At 45.5% G+C, this 15,744-nt stretch overlaps 1 protein-coding gene across 1 annotated transcript in view; it reads right to left on the reverse strand.

Moving 5' to 3' along the window:
• The window catches only part of Ephb1 (EPH receptor B1), a 433,913-nt gene that overhangs the window by 121,328 nt on the left and 296,841 nt on the right, over positions 1 to 15,744 (reverse strand). Inside the window, exon 5 of the mRNA XM_021208040.2 lies at positions 283 to 618. Within this exon, the coding sequence (XP_021063699.1) occupies positions 283 to 618 (336 nt within the window). The remainder of the gene's footprint in view (positions 1 to 282; positions 619 to 15,744) is intronic.

A 15,744-nucleotide genomic window follows, 5' to 3' on the forward strand; every position in this document is an offset into this window, starting at 1 on the left:
GCTGGTTGCAGAGTACCAGATCCTGCTCTAGCTTAGATATACATATTTGCTCTGATCCTGGACACAAGAAAATTCCCTAGTTTCCAGGTCACTTACAAAGTTGAAAGATAACAGAAGTTTCCTCAGCAGCCACAATCATCCGTCATCTGACACCTTGACTCCTCTAAGAAGGCCTAAAGGAAGGTTGGCAGGATGGGTATGGCTTTGGCTATGACCCTACATAGAGATGGATGAAAAGCCAGCCACAAAGACAGACATACACATCAAAACCTCCAGACTCACCAGCTTGGTTTGTGGTGATGTTGACAGAGACGTGCTGTGGGGGAAAGGGACTCTTGCTAGAGACTCCATTGATGGCCTGGATATCAAAGGTGTACGGGGTGTGGGCCCATAGGCTACTGATGGAGACACGACACTCAGTCAAGCCCAGCTGCCTGGGTACAAACTCCACATTGTCATCGCAGCGGGAGCAGCTGCGGCGGTCTGCTCGGCACTTCTTGCAGATGATGTTGTATGTCACATCATCTCTCCCACCAGTCTCTCTCGGAGGGTGCCACTCTAGAATGATAGATGTCTCATTCACAATGGAGATGACATTTCGAGGACCCGATGGGACACCTGTAGGGAGACAAAAAAAAAGTCCAGTGAGGCTGAGGGAGAGCTCCTTGATCAGCAACTCTGTAGGCTGACTTTGGTGCCTACCCAACCTCAACATACACACTGTGTTCCTCAAGGCCAACGCTCCATGTTAAAATCTATCATAGAGGTAATATAATAAGGACAACCTGTCCCCAAGTCCCCTTTCCTTTATTCCTTCTCTGAATTGCTTTCTTTTGATTGGGTATGCCAAAGGAGAAAAAAATTTAGACAGGTACTTTTTCTCTTAGGACCAAGCTCCATCCTCCATGAACATTTATGGATTTATGGTTAATATGTGTGTATCTAAGACAGATACTGAATTTCTTACCTTTTCTTCTATGGAATAGAGCTTAATGATATATGATCAAATCTTCCCCACATCCCTACAGATCATGGAATCCTATACAGAATTCCATACATCTTAGTACTCATGGGCATGTATGTGGTTCAGGGCTGTTTCTCTATAGGGCAGGCTGCCAGAGCAGCTGGAGAGATGAGCAGTCACACTGCACCAAATTGATAACTGTAGACAAGAGGCCGCACTGGGTAGGATAGGCTCACAGAGCCACCATCTTCAACCCAATGGCCCGAGAAAGCATACAGGTGTGCTTTGGAGCAGCTAGCTAGCAGCTTTACCTGCAGCACTTTATTGAACGGCCTCTCTCTCCAAGCAACCAACCAGGATGATGCAGTAATCATCTCAGATGTTTAGTGAGGCTAACGCTTAAAGAGAACTAGCCATTGGTCATGTGGTCTACAGGAATGGAAGTCAGAATAAAGGCCAAAGTTCATGGTCCTATGCAGAGTCATGACCTTAGAGCCTGCCTCCCCCAAACCAAGCAAGCTCACTGGGATGGCCCTGACTATTCAGGATTCAAAACATGGAAATGTCTTCCTATATAGCTCTGGAAAACCTGTGCCCTGTGGGAAAGCAAAATGTTGCTGAATTAACAGCCACCGTGCCGGCACTTCTAGATGATGTTGGAGAACCTCCTTTCCACCAAAAGGATTGATCCTAGCCTCAAGTTCCCAAGCCTGCGCCTTGCATATTGTCAATGTTCAACAGATGGAAATGAATCCTGCCCGGAAGCCCCCCTTCTAAAGAGTAGGTCAGCTGGAGCAGCCGCTCCCGGCAGTAATGCATGCAGAGTCCACACACGTGACCATCACCAGCTGAACGAAGACATGTGTAGAGTGGTTCATGCTGGAGACAGGAATCAATTGCCAACACACAAAATGAGGGATTAACAACAAGGTCGGAGGGCACCAGGGAAGGATTCTGTGTTGAATCAGTCAACAGCAGGCAGCTAGAGCAGAAAGCAAATATTAAACCAGATTCTATTAAAACATGAAAGAAAATCAGTACTGTACTGTATAGGCCCGAGCTAACGCGTGGCATTCATGCACACTTGTGACAGGGTGGAATTCATGAAGCCTTTTTTACTTAAGCCTTGCAAATGGTGTTTAAGAATTCTCCTCCCATCTCTCCAGGGATACCTATCCATTCTCTACAAGCTGGCACACAGCTCTTACAGGTAGAGCAGCTGATCCTGTCTCAGATGCGCTCTTAGTAAGCCAGCACAGCCTTGCTGCAGCATACAATCTGTTAAAGCCCATTTTGGTCCATGCACGCCCTGAACATATTTGTTTGCTTCAGGCCAGGGAGACTCAGCCCACAAGCTCCCACTGATCAATGCCCCTATTGCTTGCCCCACTTTTAAAGCCAACAGACTCGCCTCAGCCACAACAAGCCATTCTCGCATCCTCAATAAATACATCCATCCTGTGAGTGGGTGCTCTGTGCTAGGGCTGGAGTGAATCTTTTAAAAAGATGTTATGCAGGAGCATCTCAAGAGGTCCCAAGGCTGTCTTCCAGAAAGCAGCTCAGGTAAAGAGACTGAGGCTCAATCAAGAGAGCAACCATCCAGCCCTCACACTTTCAGAAGCTCTCTCGTCTAGAGATAGCCTCTTCTGTTTGAACTTTAGCTTCATCCTGTCTTCTGACTCCAGCTCATCGATGCCAAACCTACACCCTGGCATCACTCTCCATTGCTCTAACTAAGCTTTTCCAAAGTGTTCCTCTTTCTCTGAGCTCAGTCACCTGCTCCCCGGCTACTTCCCCACCCCTCCTATGACTGAGCGCCCTTTGTCCTTTGCTTGACAAATTCCGGACAAAGTCCTAGCATCCCTTGGACACCCTGTTTAGTCACCAACCAGGCCCAAGGAATCACACCTTTGGAGTCCTCCAAGACACGAGTGCTTATTGGAGCCAGTGAGGGCCATGTCCTTCTTTCTAGTCTCTGTCTCTTCGCAGCTTCAGGATGGCTCTGGGCCTCACCACTTCAAGCCCTGGCTCACAGCAAGGGCCTCTCGACTCTCCCACACTTCTTCTGCACCTCTCTTATCTGCTTCTACCAGAGTGTAAAATCGAAACTGCACACCGGGTCATAGTGTTCCTCGCTCAAAGCACACTGCCTTCCAGTTGCCCGAAATGGTCACTCTGCTTTCCATGTCACAAAAGCCCATTCCCTAGGACCTTCTTCTGGGTATTCCATCTCCTCAGACAGTTTACCCTCGCTTCTCACAGCAGAGCCTTTTGGAATGTTTCTACAATTTCCTGTGTGCCCTAAAATTTCTTTGGCCTCCTGAGGCACTTACATGGTGTTCTTTGTTCTTCTTTAAGATCTTTCCTCTCCTATCTACTTTGGAAACTCCAGCTCCTCCCTAGAGCCCCAGAGTCTGTTCCTTGAATCTTCCTCAATGACTGTCAGTCATGCAGTTCCTACGTGGTCTCCCATAGGTTTTTTTTTAAGCACCTAACCCAGACTATACAACTGTACAGTGACGGTCACTCTGGGCCATCCTCACCATACTACAGCCTCCTGATGAGAAGGTCCCTGGTTTGTCTGCAATAGCCAAGACCATATAGCAATTTATCTAGCTTTCCCCCAGTATCCAGCAGCCATGAACTCTCTTCTTACCCGGTTTCCCTTTCTGTTATTTTTTTTCAAGACAGGGTTTCTCTGTGTAGCCCTGGCTGTCCTGGAACTCATTCTGTAGATCAGGCTGACCTCAAACTCAGAAATTCATCTGCCTTTGCCTCCCAAGTGCTGGGATTAAAGGCATGCGCCACCACGGCCCAGCTCCCTTTCTGTTTTCTATGTGAATGACCGAAGGTCTCGCCCGTCCAGCTTCCCTCTAGTGCACTGCTTCTCAAGAGTTTCATATGAGACGTTTACATAACGATTCATAACAGTAGCAAAATTATAGTTATGAATTAACAACAGTAATTTTACGGTTGAGGGGGTGGTCACCACAACATGGGGGACTGTATTAAAGTGTTGCAGCTTTCGGAAGGTTGAGAATTTCTACTCTAGACAGATACCTTTCTGTGGCAGACAGAAGGACCTCAGGCAGACCTTGACTCTACAGCACCAGTCAAGATCCCCTGCAAGTGGTCATAAAGTAGGGAGTGAAGGGTTGGCTTGGACAGTCCTGCCTCATCTGGGCCAGCTCAGGAGACTCACCACAGTGGACGCTACTCCTCATTGTCCCTAGCTGCTCATACCCTCAAGAAGAGACTCGCCCCCACATTTGTTTAGGAACAATTTTCCCATGAAATATGGCTGCCCCATTCTGAGTCACGTGTGCTTTTCTGAGTGATCATCCCGCTGGGGCATGAGTAGAGCAGAAGGAAGCCATATTTATTAAGTTCAGAATTGAATAAACCTGATTATTTTCTCTAAGTAACCTTTACCAGAGACACCCAGGGCCTTTCCTGAGAGTGGAGCCAGGATATCCAGGAGAAGCCGGCATGTCTGATGTCAATCCTTCCCCGCCTCCCTCACTGGTGGGGTATGTCTCATTTATTCCAGAATGCATTCTTATGGAGATGGATCAAGTTTGAGCCACAAGAGTGACTGGGAATCCGTTCATTATTCATTTGCCCATTCATTCTTTCGCTATTGTAGCAAAGAAGTCTCTAGACTCTTCCAGCCACTTAGGAGGCCGAGAAGAGGAAGGAACAAAGCAGGCAGCTGTCTGCTCTGATGGAGCTGGTTTTTATCTCCGGAGAGGGAAACCTGACAGGGAAGACGTAAACCTGGGGATAAATGGGATGGTTTCAGATAAGACTAAGTCCTGTGAGGTAAAACAGCCCTGGGGCTCAGATCCCCAGGACAAGGCTGAGTTCTGTCCCTTACTCCCCAGAGGTCTGCTCTGGGGTCAGGCAAGCTAGTGTTTAGGGCTTGGTGGTAAAACAAGAATGATGGCAGGTGCCTGAGCTCGGGCATCAAGCACACTCCTGAAGACAGGCTGCCCAGGCTCTCATGACTCAGGGCAAAGCTCAGCAGGAGCAGATCTAGACCCTTGGAAAAATCTCGCCGGAGGAAGGTACCAGGATCACTTTGTAACCATTTAGGTGTTTCTCCTGGATTTGGGCGGGGAGGACTACTCTTTGCCAGGACTATTTAACAGAATTTAAGCTTCCAGCAACATACCCAGGAAGGAGACTTAAATGTTGTAAAGGGGGACATAAAAGGAGGTCAAAAGAGAGGGAGAAAATCTGCTATCCCCATCAGCAAAATCCTCCCCCACATCAACTGCCCGGCCAGGCTCAGCAACACATCCCCCTGTCTGAGCTCCCTGCTCTCTCACTGGCTGCTCCCTCGTTTTTCTTAATTACACACAGACAGGCTTCCTAAAGCCTGTCTGATCTGTTGCCACGGTTACTACTGATGAACATATTCTGTTTAAAAGGCTAAGGGAATTCAGTCATTGGAAAGAATAGGAAAAGTGTTGAGCTGTGATTTTTTTTCTACTCGGGTGAGGAGAGAGCATGGTAGGTCCTGACTTATGAAGTTGGGTCTCCAACGTCTTGCAGGATTTGCCCAAGGAGTTGGCTCAGTCACATGGAACACAGGTGTCACGGGGACCTGAAAGAGTTAAACTGGATCCTTCTAGAGCCACCAGGCCAGTCGAAGCGTTGTAATCTTGAGATAGAATCTACCTGCTTCTTAATGTGATTTTGCTCAGCTGACTTTATTTGTTTAAGACTGAAAAGCAGAGGTGGGTGGCAGAAAGCAAGTGAGTTTATTCGTAGCCATCAAGCTGGAAATGAGAGTACACTTGAGTGATCAAAAGGAAAAGGTGTTGAAGACAGGTAAAGCCCCCAAAATCAGTTCCTTTATCAAGAATCTTAATAACCTCCTAGTCTCAGAACTTCTAAGTGGACTCCAGGCTCATACAAGGAATAAGAAACCAGATCTCACTAATCCACACTGCTGTCGCAGGTCTGCATCCTTAGACATCTCCCCACGGGGTTTCCTGAGGATGGGAGATGAGGCTGTCCTAGAGATCCCACATGCAACCTGGCATGATGCTCCCCGAATCAGGCCAGAAAGGGTCCCTTCCACTCAGTGTAGGCCTCCTGGTAGAATCTGCTAAAGCAACTGGGTTTCTCTGCAGAAAAGTGAACATGGGCACAATGCATGACTGGTCACACAGTGAGTGGGCTCCCAGTCTTCTTAATCCGACCGTGAACCTACCAGATATTTATACCAATCAAATTGGACAGAAAATGAGAAAATGAGAAAACGAACTTGTAAGCCTTGATTTTTCTCAGCTAAGATGAGACTCTGACACTGTGGCTGGTATGGGGAAGAACTGAGTATATATCAGTGGCTAAGATTGACATCATTGTCATTATTAGGTTATCAGAGAGCATCATCCACTCATCTAATTAAGACTCATCCTGTACAACCATTCTCTCCTGGGACACAGACTCTGCTGCCGGGATTATACTAAGTACTGTACTAGACCTAAAGAGATGGGACTATGTTGGGGAACTCAGGTGCAAACACCCCACATCCGGGAGATATGAATCCATATAGTTAAAAATAACAGAAATGGGTTGAAATTATTACAGATGACAAGCTAGAACCTAGATTTTCAGATATGATCTAGAGGTTCTGTCCTCAAGGTTGGGTCTACTCTTAGGGAGAAAAATTTTGGAGACTGTTTCTATCAAATTCTGTATATTCCAGGCTACTTAGCTGCAGAAAGTACACCTAAGAAGGACTACTCTTAAACATGGACTGTGAATCCAGAAAAGTCTAGATCTTGACACTTTCTGAGCTTGTGATCTTCGCTTGGACTTTTACCTGTTTCCCAGTCTCCTGAAAGGTGGGAGTCACAGTCCTTTTTGACATACAGGCAAGGAAACCCCTTCTTATTCATGCAGGAACTTATGTCCTCTCCTCTGTTTCTCATTGGAAGAAAGGGTTGAGGTAGGGCTTGGGAATGAGCCAAAGGGACATTTAATGCTCAAGACTCTTGAGCGTTGTCGATCAAGAAAAATCTAAAATAGAAAGTTCTCATGGCTGAAAGGAGTCAAGGTTGTAGTTTAGACAACATGACTGCATGCTTGAGTATACTGAATGCTGAGAGGCCGTAGAGAGGAGGAAGGGAAAATGACACTGGGGTCAAGATGCTGAGAAAATGAGGTGCACGTGCCTGGGGACACTTTGGGTAGTGCGCTCAGTGTAGATCCAAAGTTAGATCTCCAGAATGAGGGTCGTGTCAGAGCAGCTCCATCCTCATTGCTCACGGTGGCAGAGCTAATTAAAGGAGCTACAGCGGAGTGACTGGAAGGCTTCTGAGAGAGGGAGGAAAAGTCCTTGAGAGGCTACGGGAAAACAGAGATGATCTAGAAGGCAGTAGCAGATGGGGAACTACGGAGGTAGACATTTTCTATGGGTGCAAAGTATGTCGAAAATATAATCGGCTTTATTATTATGCCTTGCACTAAATACAGAAAACAGGGATGAAGGCGAGCTTGGCTGGAAAGTGACGTAACCTGGCAGAGGGCACGCCCACACCTGTCAGAGATCTACGGCAGTAATCAAATAAACATGCACACGGCTCTACATTCCCTTGCGTTCCCTTCTTTGGTAACTGACTATTCTAAAGCAAAGTCAAAATGAAGTGAAACAAGACAAGACAAACTGCGTTCTTCACCTGTTTCTAGCTGCCATGAGTCACTGTGACACCTTCCAACCTGAGCTCTGCTCTCCTTCTCTCCCCTGCACTCCTCACGAAGATGACTCTGACTCCTCTCCCGTGGAGAACACACCAAGAACAGAGGTCCAAGAAGAGGCCGTCTCTATTAAGTGGCAATGTGTGGCTTTAGGACTTTGGAGAGGGAATTGAGCCCTGTTGTGGATAATGAGCCTGTATTAGGCACCATGACAACTGGGGTCACGGACAGCGGAAGTTATCAGATTTTGTCATAGAGTGAAGGGGACTGTTGAAGCCATATTGGGACGTTGAGAATAAGTTATTGAGCACATGCTGGAGAGAGGTGACATGAAAAGGACAGAAAGGGAAGTCATTATAGGATGCCAGACATCTTCCTGTCAACAACAGAAACTTGGAAGACCTCAGGGTCATGGGAGAAAAAAAAAAAAAAAAACAGACCAAGGTGCAGTGCTCTGCCTGTGTAGAGGAAGAGGAAACTCTGGGTGGCCTTCCAGTGGCAGAGTTGTACCAAAAGTCTGCACCAGAAAATGCCTGGAGGACATCCTTTTTGCAATGTTGAATATCATTTGAGAATCTTCTCCTCAATATGTTGGCTGGTACCCCAGAGTAAAGATGAGAGGGCATTGAAACCTAGGACCAATATGTAGGATCTTAACATCCATATGGGATAAACCCTCCCAGGGACAAATCCATGCCCTTTGGAATCAGTGGCAAATGAAACCCTGGACCAATTCACTAGCAATGGGAGGTGTGGCTCCTTCAGATTACAATGATCCAAACCATGCACTCTCACAGTTAAAACCAAAAGATTGCAATTGATCAGAAGAATTATATAGGGCTTCCAATAAGTGAAGGATTAGAAGAGCGCCTGTCAGTTTCAATAGCTTCTTTCCAGCTTTGCTTTCTAGTGCTATAATGATGACCATGACCAAAGGAGATGGAAGAGTTTATTTGACTTATAAATCCCAACCATAGCAAAAACCAAGGCAGGAATTCAAGCAGGGCAGGAAGGTGGAAGCAGGAACTGAAGGACTATGGAGAAACACTGCTTATTGTTTAATCTTCAGATTCATGTTCAATGACCTTTTTCATATATCCCAGGACAACTTGCCCAGGGATAGCACCAAATACAGTAAGCTGGGCCCTTGAACACCAACCATCAGTGAAGAAAATGCCCCATTCTTTGGCCTACAGGCCATTCTGATTGAGGTAATTGCTCAATCAGTTTCCCTCTTCCCAGACTTTAGCTTGTATTGGGCTGGCAAGCTAACAAACAGCTTCTCTAACCGACAGCTATCCATCGTATCCATTACGTTGTAACGATTACTTCAAATGCAACAGTGCAAGCGGAACTCTGCTCTCGTGGAGTTGATTTTCAAGTGGAGGAGTCAGATGGTGTGTGTGATGTCACTGCTGACGATGCTCTAATAATAAAGAACAGGAGGAAGGGAGTCGGTGTGCCCGGGTGTGTGTGTGAAGAGAGCCTTCTCCTAGATAAGGTCATTTGGACACACACTAGATTGGGGTTGAGTCAGGAGCCGCTAACTAGACTGTAGAGGGAATGTTCCTTAGGCAAGAGTCAGTCCCTATGATGAACTTGAGGGGAAAGTGTGGCTGGCTGGTTAAGAAAAATCAAGGGGAATAATGTTGCTATAAGAAAACCAACTGAATGGAAGAGAGGGATAAAGGATGGAGAGAGAAAGGTACCAGTGAGGCGGATGACCAGATTATGTAAAGCCTGGGCACAGCTGGCAGAGACTTTATTCTCAGTAATATTTTACTCTAAGGAGGTTATAAGAAAGGACCTGTTCAGACTGAATCACAGTCTCTCTCTCTCTCTCTCTCTCTCTCTCCCTCTCCCTCTCCCTCTCCCTCTCCCTCCTCATCCCCCCCTCTGTGTGTGTGTGTGTGTTTGTGTGTGTGTGTGCTCGCGTGTGCACACATGCATGCTCAGCACAGAAGCCTTCCAGATGAGGGCCAGAGTAGCTTGGGCCAGGATGAAGGACCAACAGAGGAAGAGTCTCGAATTGTTGTAATATTCTTCTATAGACATTATCACCAGTTTTGCTCCACAACCGAGTGTATACTATCCTCATCTTCATGATGAAAAAAGCTGGAGGTTCAGAGAGGCAATATGGCTTGTCTGTGATCAAAACTGTGTCAGGGTCAAGGTGGCTCTGCTACGTGGATGTGTATGCCTGGCACCTCTTCCCTCCTGGTGAGTAGGGACATGGTGACAAAAAGAACTCTTTGTCCACTGGTTACTTCTTGACCTGGCACTGATAGGATAGAAAGCTAATACTGTTTGTTCCCTAGCACAGATTTCTACAAGACTAGTTAAAAGAACTGAGAGATGGTGTTGGTCAACATTCAACAGAGTTCTGTATTGAACTCAGAATTTTCTCTTAATAAACACTATATATAAAGAATAATATTAATCATTTTGTGCACAACTTAGTAAAATTGATCTTGCTAACATGCTGGAAGATAAGAACTATTATCCTCAGCATAAAAATGAGGAAACAAACCATTTGGGTCAGTTATGGGGCTGTTTGAGAGGTGCCGGCACACAGACCTGCCTGAAGTCCTGGTTCCTAAAGTGTGCAAGGCACAGGTAAGATACATTAGCATCTGGAGAGTATAGGGGTCAGAGCTCACAAGCTGATGGGAAACTCCTGTTCACAATCACCTCAGCCCCTCCTCTTCAGGGCCAGGAGAACCCACTGTGGTTTCAGGGTTATATGAACAAGTCTGCACACACTGCTCATTATAGTGTCTGACATACCGGGCCCATACACAGGCAATTCTCCTAATCATAACAGTTAGCAATAGGAAAGAACTGATTAGTCAAAGCAACAAGAGACCCTGCTGAGAGGGATCTCAGGAGCATCAAGTAGCCTGGTGTCACATACCGCACCACGTACTGGTGTTTGTACAGAGAAAGTTCTTGTTTTCCCAGTGACTTTAATAGAGCTAATTGCTTGGGAGAGAGGCATGGGCTGCACTTCCTGGGAAAAGAAAGAGTTCCTCTCTCCAGTCTGCACTGGAGCTGGGTAACCAGAGGGCTACAGAGACCTATGGAGGACTGATGAAAACCTTTAAGCCTGGGGACAACAGACCTCAACAGAGCGTTCTTGTGGCCAGTCTCTGGTCATTGTCCATTCAAGAAAAATGCAGGAAACACTGATTAGGTAAAAGAGAGGGGATGCTTTGATGTCATACTACTCAGAATCCCCAAAGACATTTCAAACTAAAGGGAGATACATGTCAAGTCATTTCTAAAGACATGACCTTCAGAAGTCCTTTGCTAGAAGCCTTGAAAACTGTCGCAAGCTATTGTCATGGCTTCCCAGGCCCAGTTCCTGTCAGGAGACATTTCTTCTTCTTCTTCTCCTTCTCCTTCCTCTTCTTCCTCTTCTTCCTCTTCTTCACCTCCTCCTCTTCTTCCTCCTCCTCCTTCTCCTCCTTGGTCTTTTGCCATGCAGACAATAACTTAGACCATGCCCTGATGATGCAAGCTCAAAAGAGTTCTCTGTGATGGTAAGCAGCAGGCTTGGCCTGCCTGAGTCTTCTTGAACTGTCAGAAGACTTTGTAAACACCTCACTTCTTATACTACAGGAAGCTAGATCTTCCTTGGGTAAGATCTCCATGGAGGTCTCCTTCTTGCTGGCACTCCTAACTGATGCCCTTGGGACTTGAACCACATGGAACTGTTCAATTGCTTTAAAGTGAAACTGACTCCATCCAGAGCTCAGTGCTTGTCATTATGCTGGTACAAATAGGGAGACCAAAGTCAGGTTTGGAAACTGGATCAAGGGCAATGATGCTGTGAATCTTAAGACTTGACAGCTCTGCACCAAGACATGACAGGGACAGAGATCACAAATGAAAGGCAATGTGGCTCCTCTAGAACCACTTTCCCAGAGTGCAGAACCAACCAGGGCTTTCATGGTCCCCAGTGCACTGTGAAGTCTTAGGGATAGGGCACCAATGAAGCAAGGTGTGAACTCACCAAAGTATACGTTATTTTATTCTCTATTCTATTCTATTCCATTCCATTCCATTCCATTCTATTCTATTCTATTTTGAAACAAGATCTCATGAAGTTCAGGCTGGCCTCGAACTCACTATGTAGATGACCCAACTCCAGTGCATGAAGTTCTCTAGTTACGACCTCTCCCATACAAAACCATAAAGAATCTGAAAAGAGTAGGCAGGAAGCCATTGATCATTCAAGGTTAAGTCCTGATTCTGACACTTCCTACATACTCTAGTTCTTAGAGTGGAAAGTAATCTTAGAAGTGAGTATGTCGCAGGTGGTGAATGTTCCTCTGCTCTCCCACCCCTGTGGTTAGCCTCTTTTGAATTCTACCAGTAGAGGGAGGCTCACTACTCTCCTAGTTACCAAAGCATCTATTACCCATGATTGCTTGATTTAAAAAAATAATAAATAAAAAATCTATTGGCAGTAAGTCACAGAAGCAATAAAATACCTAGGATCAAATCTCACAAAGCCTTTGTAATACAACTATAAAACCTTACTGAAGGGCATAAAAGGAAAGTTGACTGCCATGTCCCTCAGATGAAAAGGCTTGACATCATAGAGAAGACAGTAACTTCCAAGTGATCTGTATATCCATTGCTATCCAATTCCCATTAAACATGATTGCATAATGAAATGTGCCCAACTAGCTTGAAGGCCCATCTTCAAAAGAAACATCTTTTAGTAAGTGACAGGATGTTTCTTAGAAATGAATGCTACTCAGAGGGTTGGTTCGTCAGCCACTAAGATATGGCATAAGGCTACTGTACTGGCTAGTTTTGTGTCAACTTGACACAGCTGCAGTTATCACAGAGAAAGGAGCTTTAGTTGGGGAAATGCCCCCATGAGATCCAGCTGTAAGGCATTTTCTCAATTAGTGATCAAGGAGGAGAGGCCCCTTGTGGGTGGGACCATCCCTGGGCTGGCAGATTGGGGTTCTATAAGAGAGCAGATTGAGCAAGCCAGGGGAGGCAAGCCAGTAAAGAACATCCCTCCATGGCTTCTGCATCAGCTCCTGCTTTCTAACCTGCTTGAGTTCCAGTCCTGCATCCTTTGGTGATCAAAAGCAGTATGGAAATGTAAGCCAAATAAACCCTTTCCTCCCCAACTTGCTTCTTGGTCATGATGTTTGTGCAGGAATAGAAACCCTGACTAAGACAGCTACCATCTTTAAAACTGGTATAAGAACAGACCAGGCAACCAAAGAGAAAGTACAGACAACTTGGCATGTATGTTCACTCTATACTGAAGGGAGTACCTCACTAAGATGTGTGCAGTTCTGGTGGGGCCGATGGCCTGCTACATTTTAATAATATAAACACAAATGTCAATATTACATACTACACAAGGATAAATTCCAGATACATAGATGACTTAAACACAAACACTTTCCCAGATATTTTTATGCCAGACACAAAGTCATCAGACAAAACCCCAATGCCAGAAAGAAATAGATGGTCACATCTGAGTTCAAAAATTATAATATTTAAATATGACAGAAAATGTATCCACAATAGAGTTACAGAGAAGCGGAGACTAGAAAGGAGGGTGCCTCAAATAGTTAGTGGGTTTTTAAATGTCAGCTTAATAATAGAAAAGGCAACTGTTCTACACAGACAGAATAAACCAGCCAACAAATGTATTAAACAATACTCACTCACATATGTGCAAAACAATGAGGAGGTCGGCTAAATTGGCACCGATCAAAAGTCTCACTAACATCCCGGGCCACACGGAGAAAGGAGATGCATACTCAACTAAATGGGGATAAACTGGCCAAGTCTTTTGGGAAGGCATGCTGGGGGCATCCACTGATGTGCCAAGTACCCATAACTCAGCAATTCTACCTTGAGGTAAATATGTGCTCCCTAAGGCTTGCTTGTGCATTCCTGCCTCAGGATCATTGTTTATATTAACAAAAATGGGATGAGCCTGTACCCACTCACAGGGGGATGGCCATACTGGGTGTGCATTGATTCTAGTGGATGATAAAGCTGTAAGTTCATACCTTAAGATAGACTTTGAGAAGAGTAATGATGGTAGCTTGAGACTGAGACACAGCCACAACCAGACCCTTAATAGAATTAAGGGTAGATTCTGAATCTGGACCCCTGGCAGGGTCAGCAGTCAACACCGGGGGTACAGTGAATCAATACCACTCTGATCAGTAATGGTGACCCAGAAAGGTTCCCAGCAGTAGACACTGGCCTTAGGCCCAGCAATAGCTCAGTGTCATACCTCGCAGCTGAAGCATGGATTTGGTGTTTGACTGATTTAGACTGGAACCCTGTGTCGAGCCAACCTGGATGGGGATCTGGAAGTCAGCTGGGACCCCCTTAAAGGACTGGAGATCAAGAGGATTCAGGCAGACTCAGAAGGGCAAGACGACATCAGCATCTAGTCAAGCTAGAAGAGCTCTACTGAATCATTTGATGCAAAGTGCCCTGGTACCTTCTATTCACTTATTATTGTCTTGGTTTGTGTTGCATAATTTAGGAGTCCAAAGCTCTCTTCTTGTTTTCCATCAAAAACAAAGCAAAGACAATTGACCGGGCACTGGCATACGTCCAACACTAATGGGGTGTTTTGCATGCACTTTTTTAGTAAGCATGATTAAAACAAAACCAATATGCTCATTGTTTTTTTAGAAAAGGAGCAAAACTATTGAGAAGTGTGGTAACCCACCTAAGACCTCTCAACACGGGAAGACAGGAATCAGACGTTAACTGTGGCTCGTATCACATCAACAGCAGGCATCTTACCAATAAGTGGGGATGAGTTCTGACTGTATCAGATTCAGAGTGAGAGAAAATGAGTTCTGTGCCCCAAGAGCTTCTAGCGCAGTGGGAAGGGAAGAATATGCAGGGTAACCACTGCGGGACATTCCCCGAGAGAAGCGAAGCATCCTCTCCTAAGGGATGCAGAGCCTGGCACAGGACAGATGCAGAGATACACACTCTTGACGAACAGCCCTCTTCTCTGGGATGAAGGGAAGCAGACATCTAAGAACCCTTTGGCCTCAACATTCTTCCCTCACTCATCCTTCCTTCTGGAAACTAGAACCCAAAAACATCACATCGGGGTCTGCCAAGACTGTGGAGGAACACAAAATTGTAGGAGGGATTGCTTTAGGCTGATTTTTAAAACAGGAAAAAGAGTAAATTAAATTGAATTAAATTAAATTTACACCAACTCCCCTCCTAACTCTGGAACTTTACACTTAAATCAGTGCCTGAGTCTCAAAGGGAGAGTAAGGGTCTGCAGGAAAGTCCAAGTCCGGCCAGTTATCATACTGTGTCTCCTAAAGTTCAGTGGCCTGTGGGAACAGGCACCAGAATGACTGCATAGATCTCCACAGAGGTCACTGTAGAGGAGACTCAATTACATGTGTCCTGTGATGGCTCCACTGCTCCAGATCCTGTCTCAAAAGTGAGGTGGAGAGGTTGGGGATGTAGCACAGTGGTGAGCGTGCTTGGTACTAAACTGTGACCACCCGAAGTTGAATCACCATCATCCACAAAGAAAAGCCAGGGATGGTCGTCCATGCTACAAACAGGCATTCAGGAGAGGGGGCAGAGACAACCGGATCCCAACACCTCACTAGCTATTCTGGCTGAAAGTGACTGCCCTGACTCTCAAGGCAATAAAGCAGAGAATGACAGAGGATGTCATCTAGTGTCTGTCCTTCTCTTGACTGTACAGACATGCAGAGGCATTCTTCACACTCACACACTCACTTGTGTGCATATACCACACACACAAACACACACACATATATATACACATACAAACCACCACATAACACATTATATCATACACATACATATGTGTGTGAGTGTATATATATAAATATATACAAAAACACACATATATATCACATACACATATACACATATACATACATTCACACACACAAACAACCACTACACACATAACACATCATATATACACACATATATATGTACAGAACACATATATACATAACACACGCACACACACACACACACACACACACACACACACA

The sequence above is a fragment of the Mus pahari genome, chromosome 10, assembly GCF_900095145.1.
Source record: "Mus pahari chromosome 10, PAHARI_EIJ_v1.1, whole genome shotgun sequence".
Classification (NCBI taxonomy): Eukaryota; Metazoa; Chordata; class Mammalia; order Rodentia; family Muridae; genus Mus; species Mus pahari.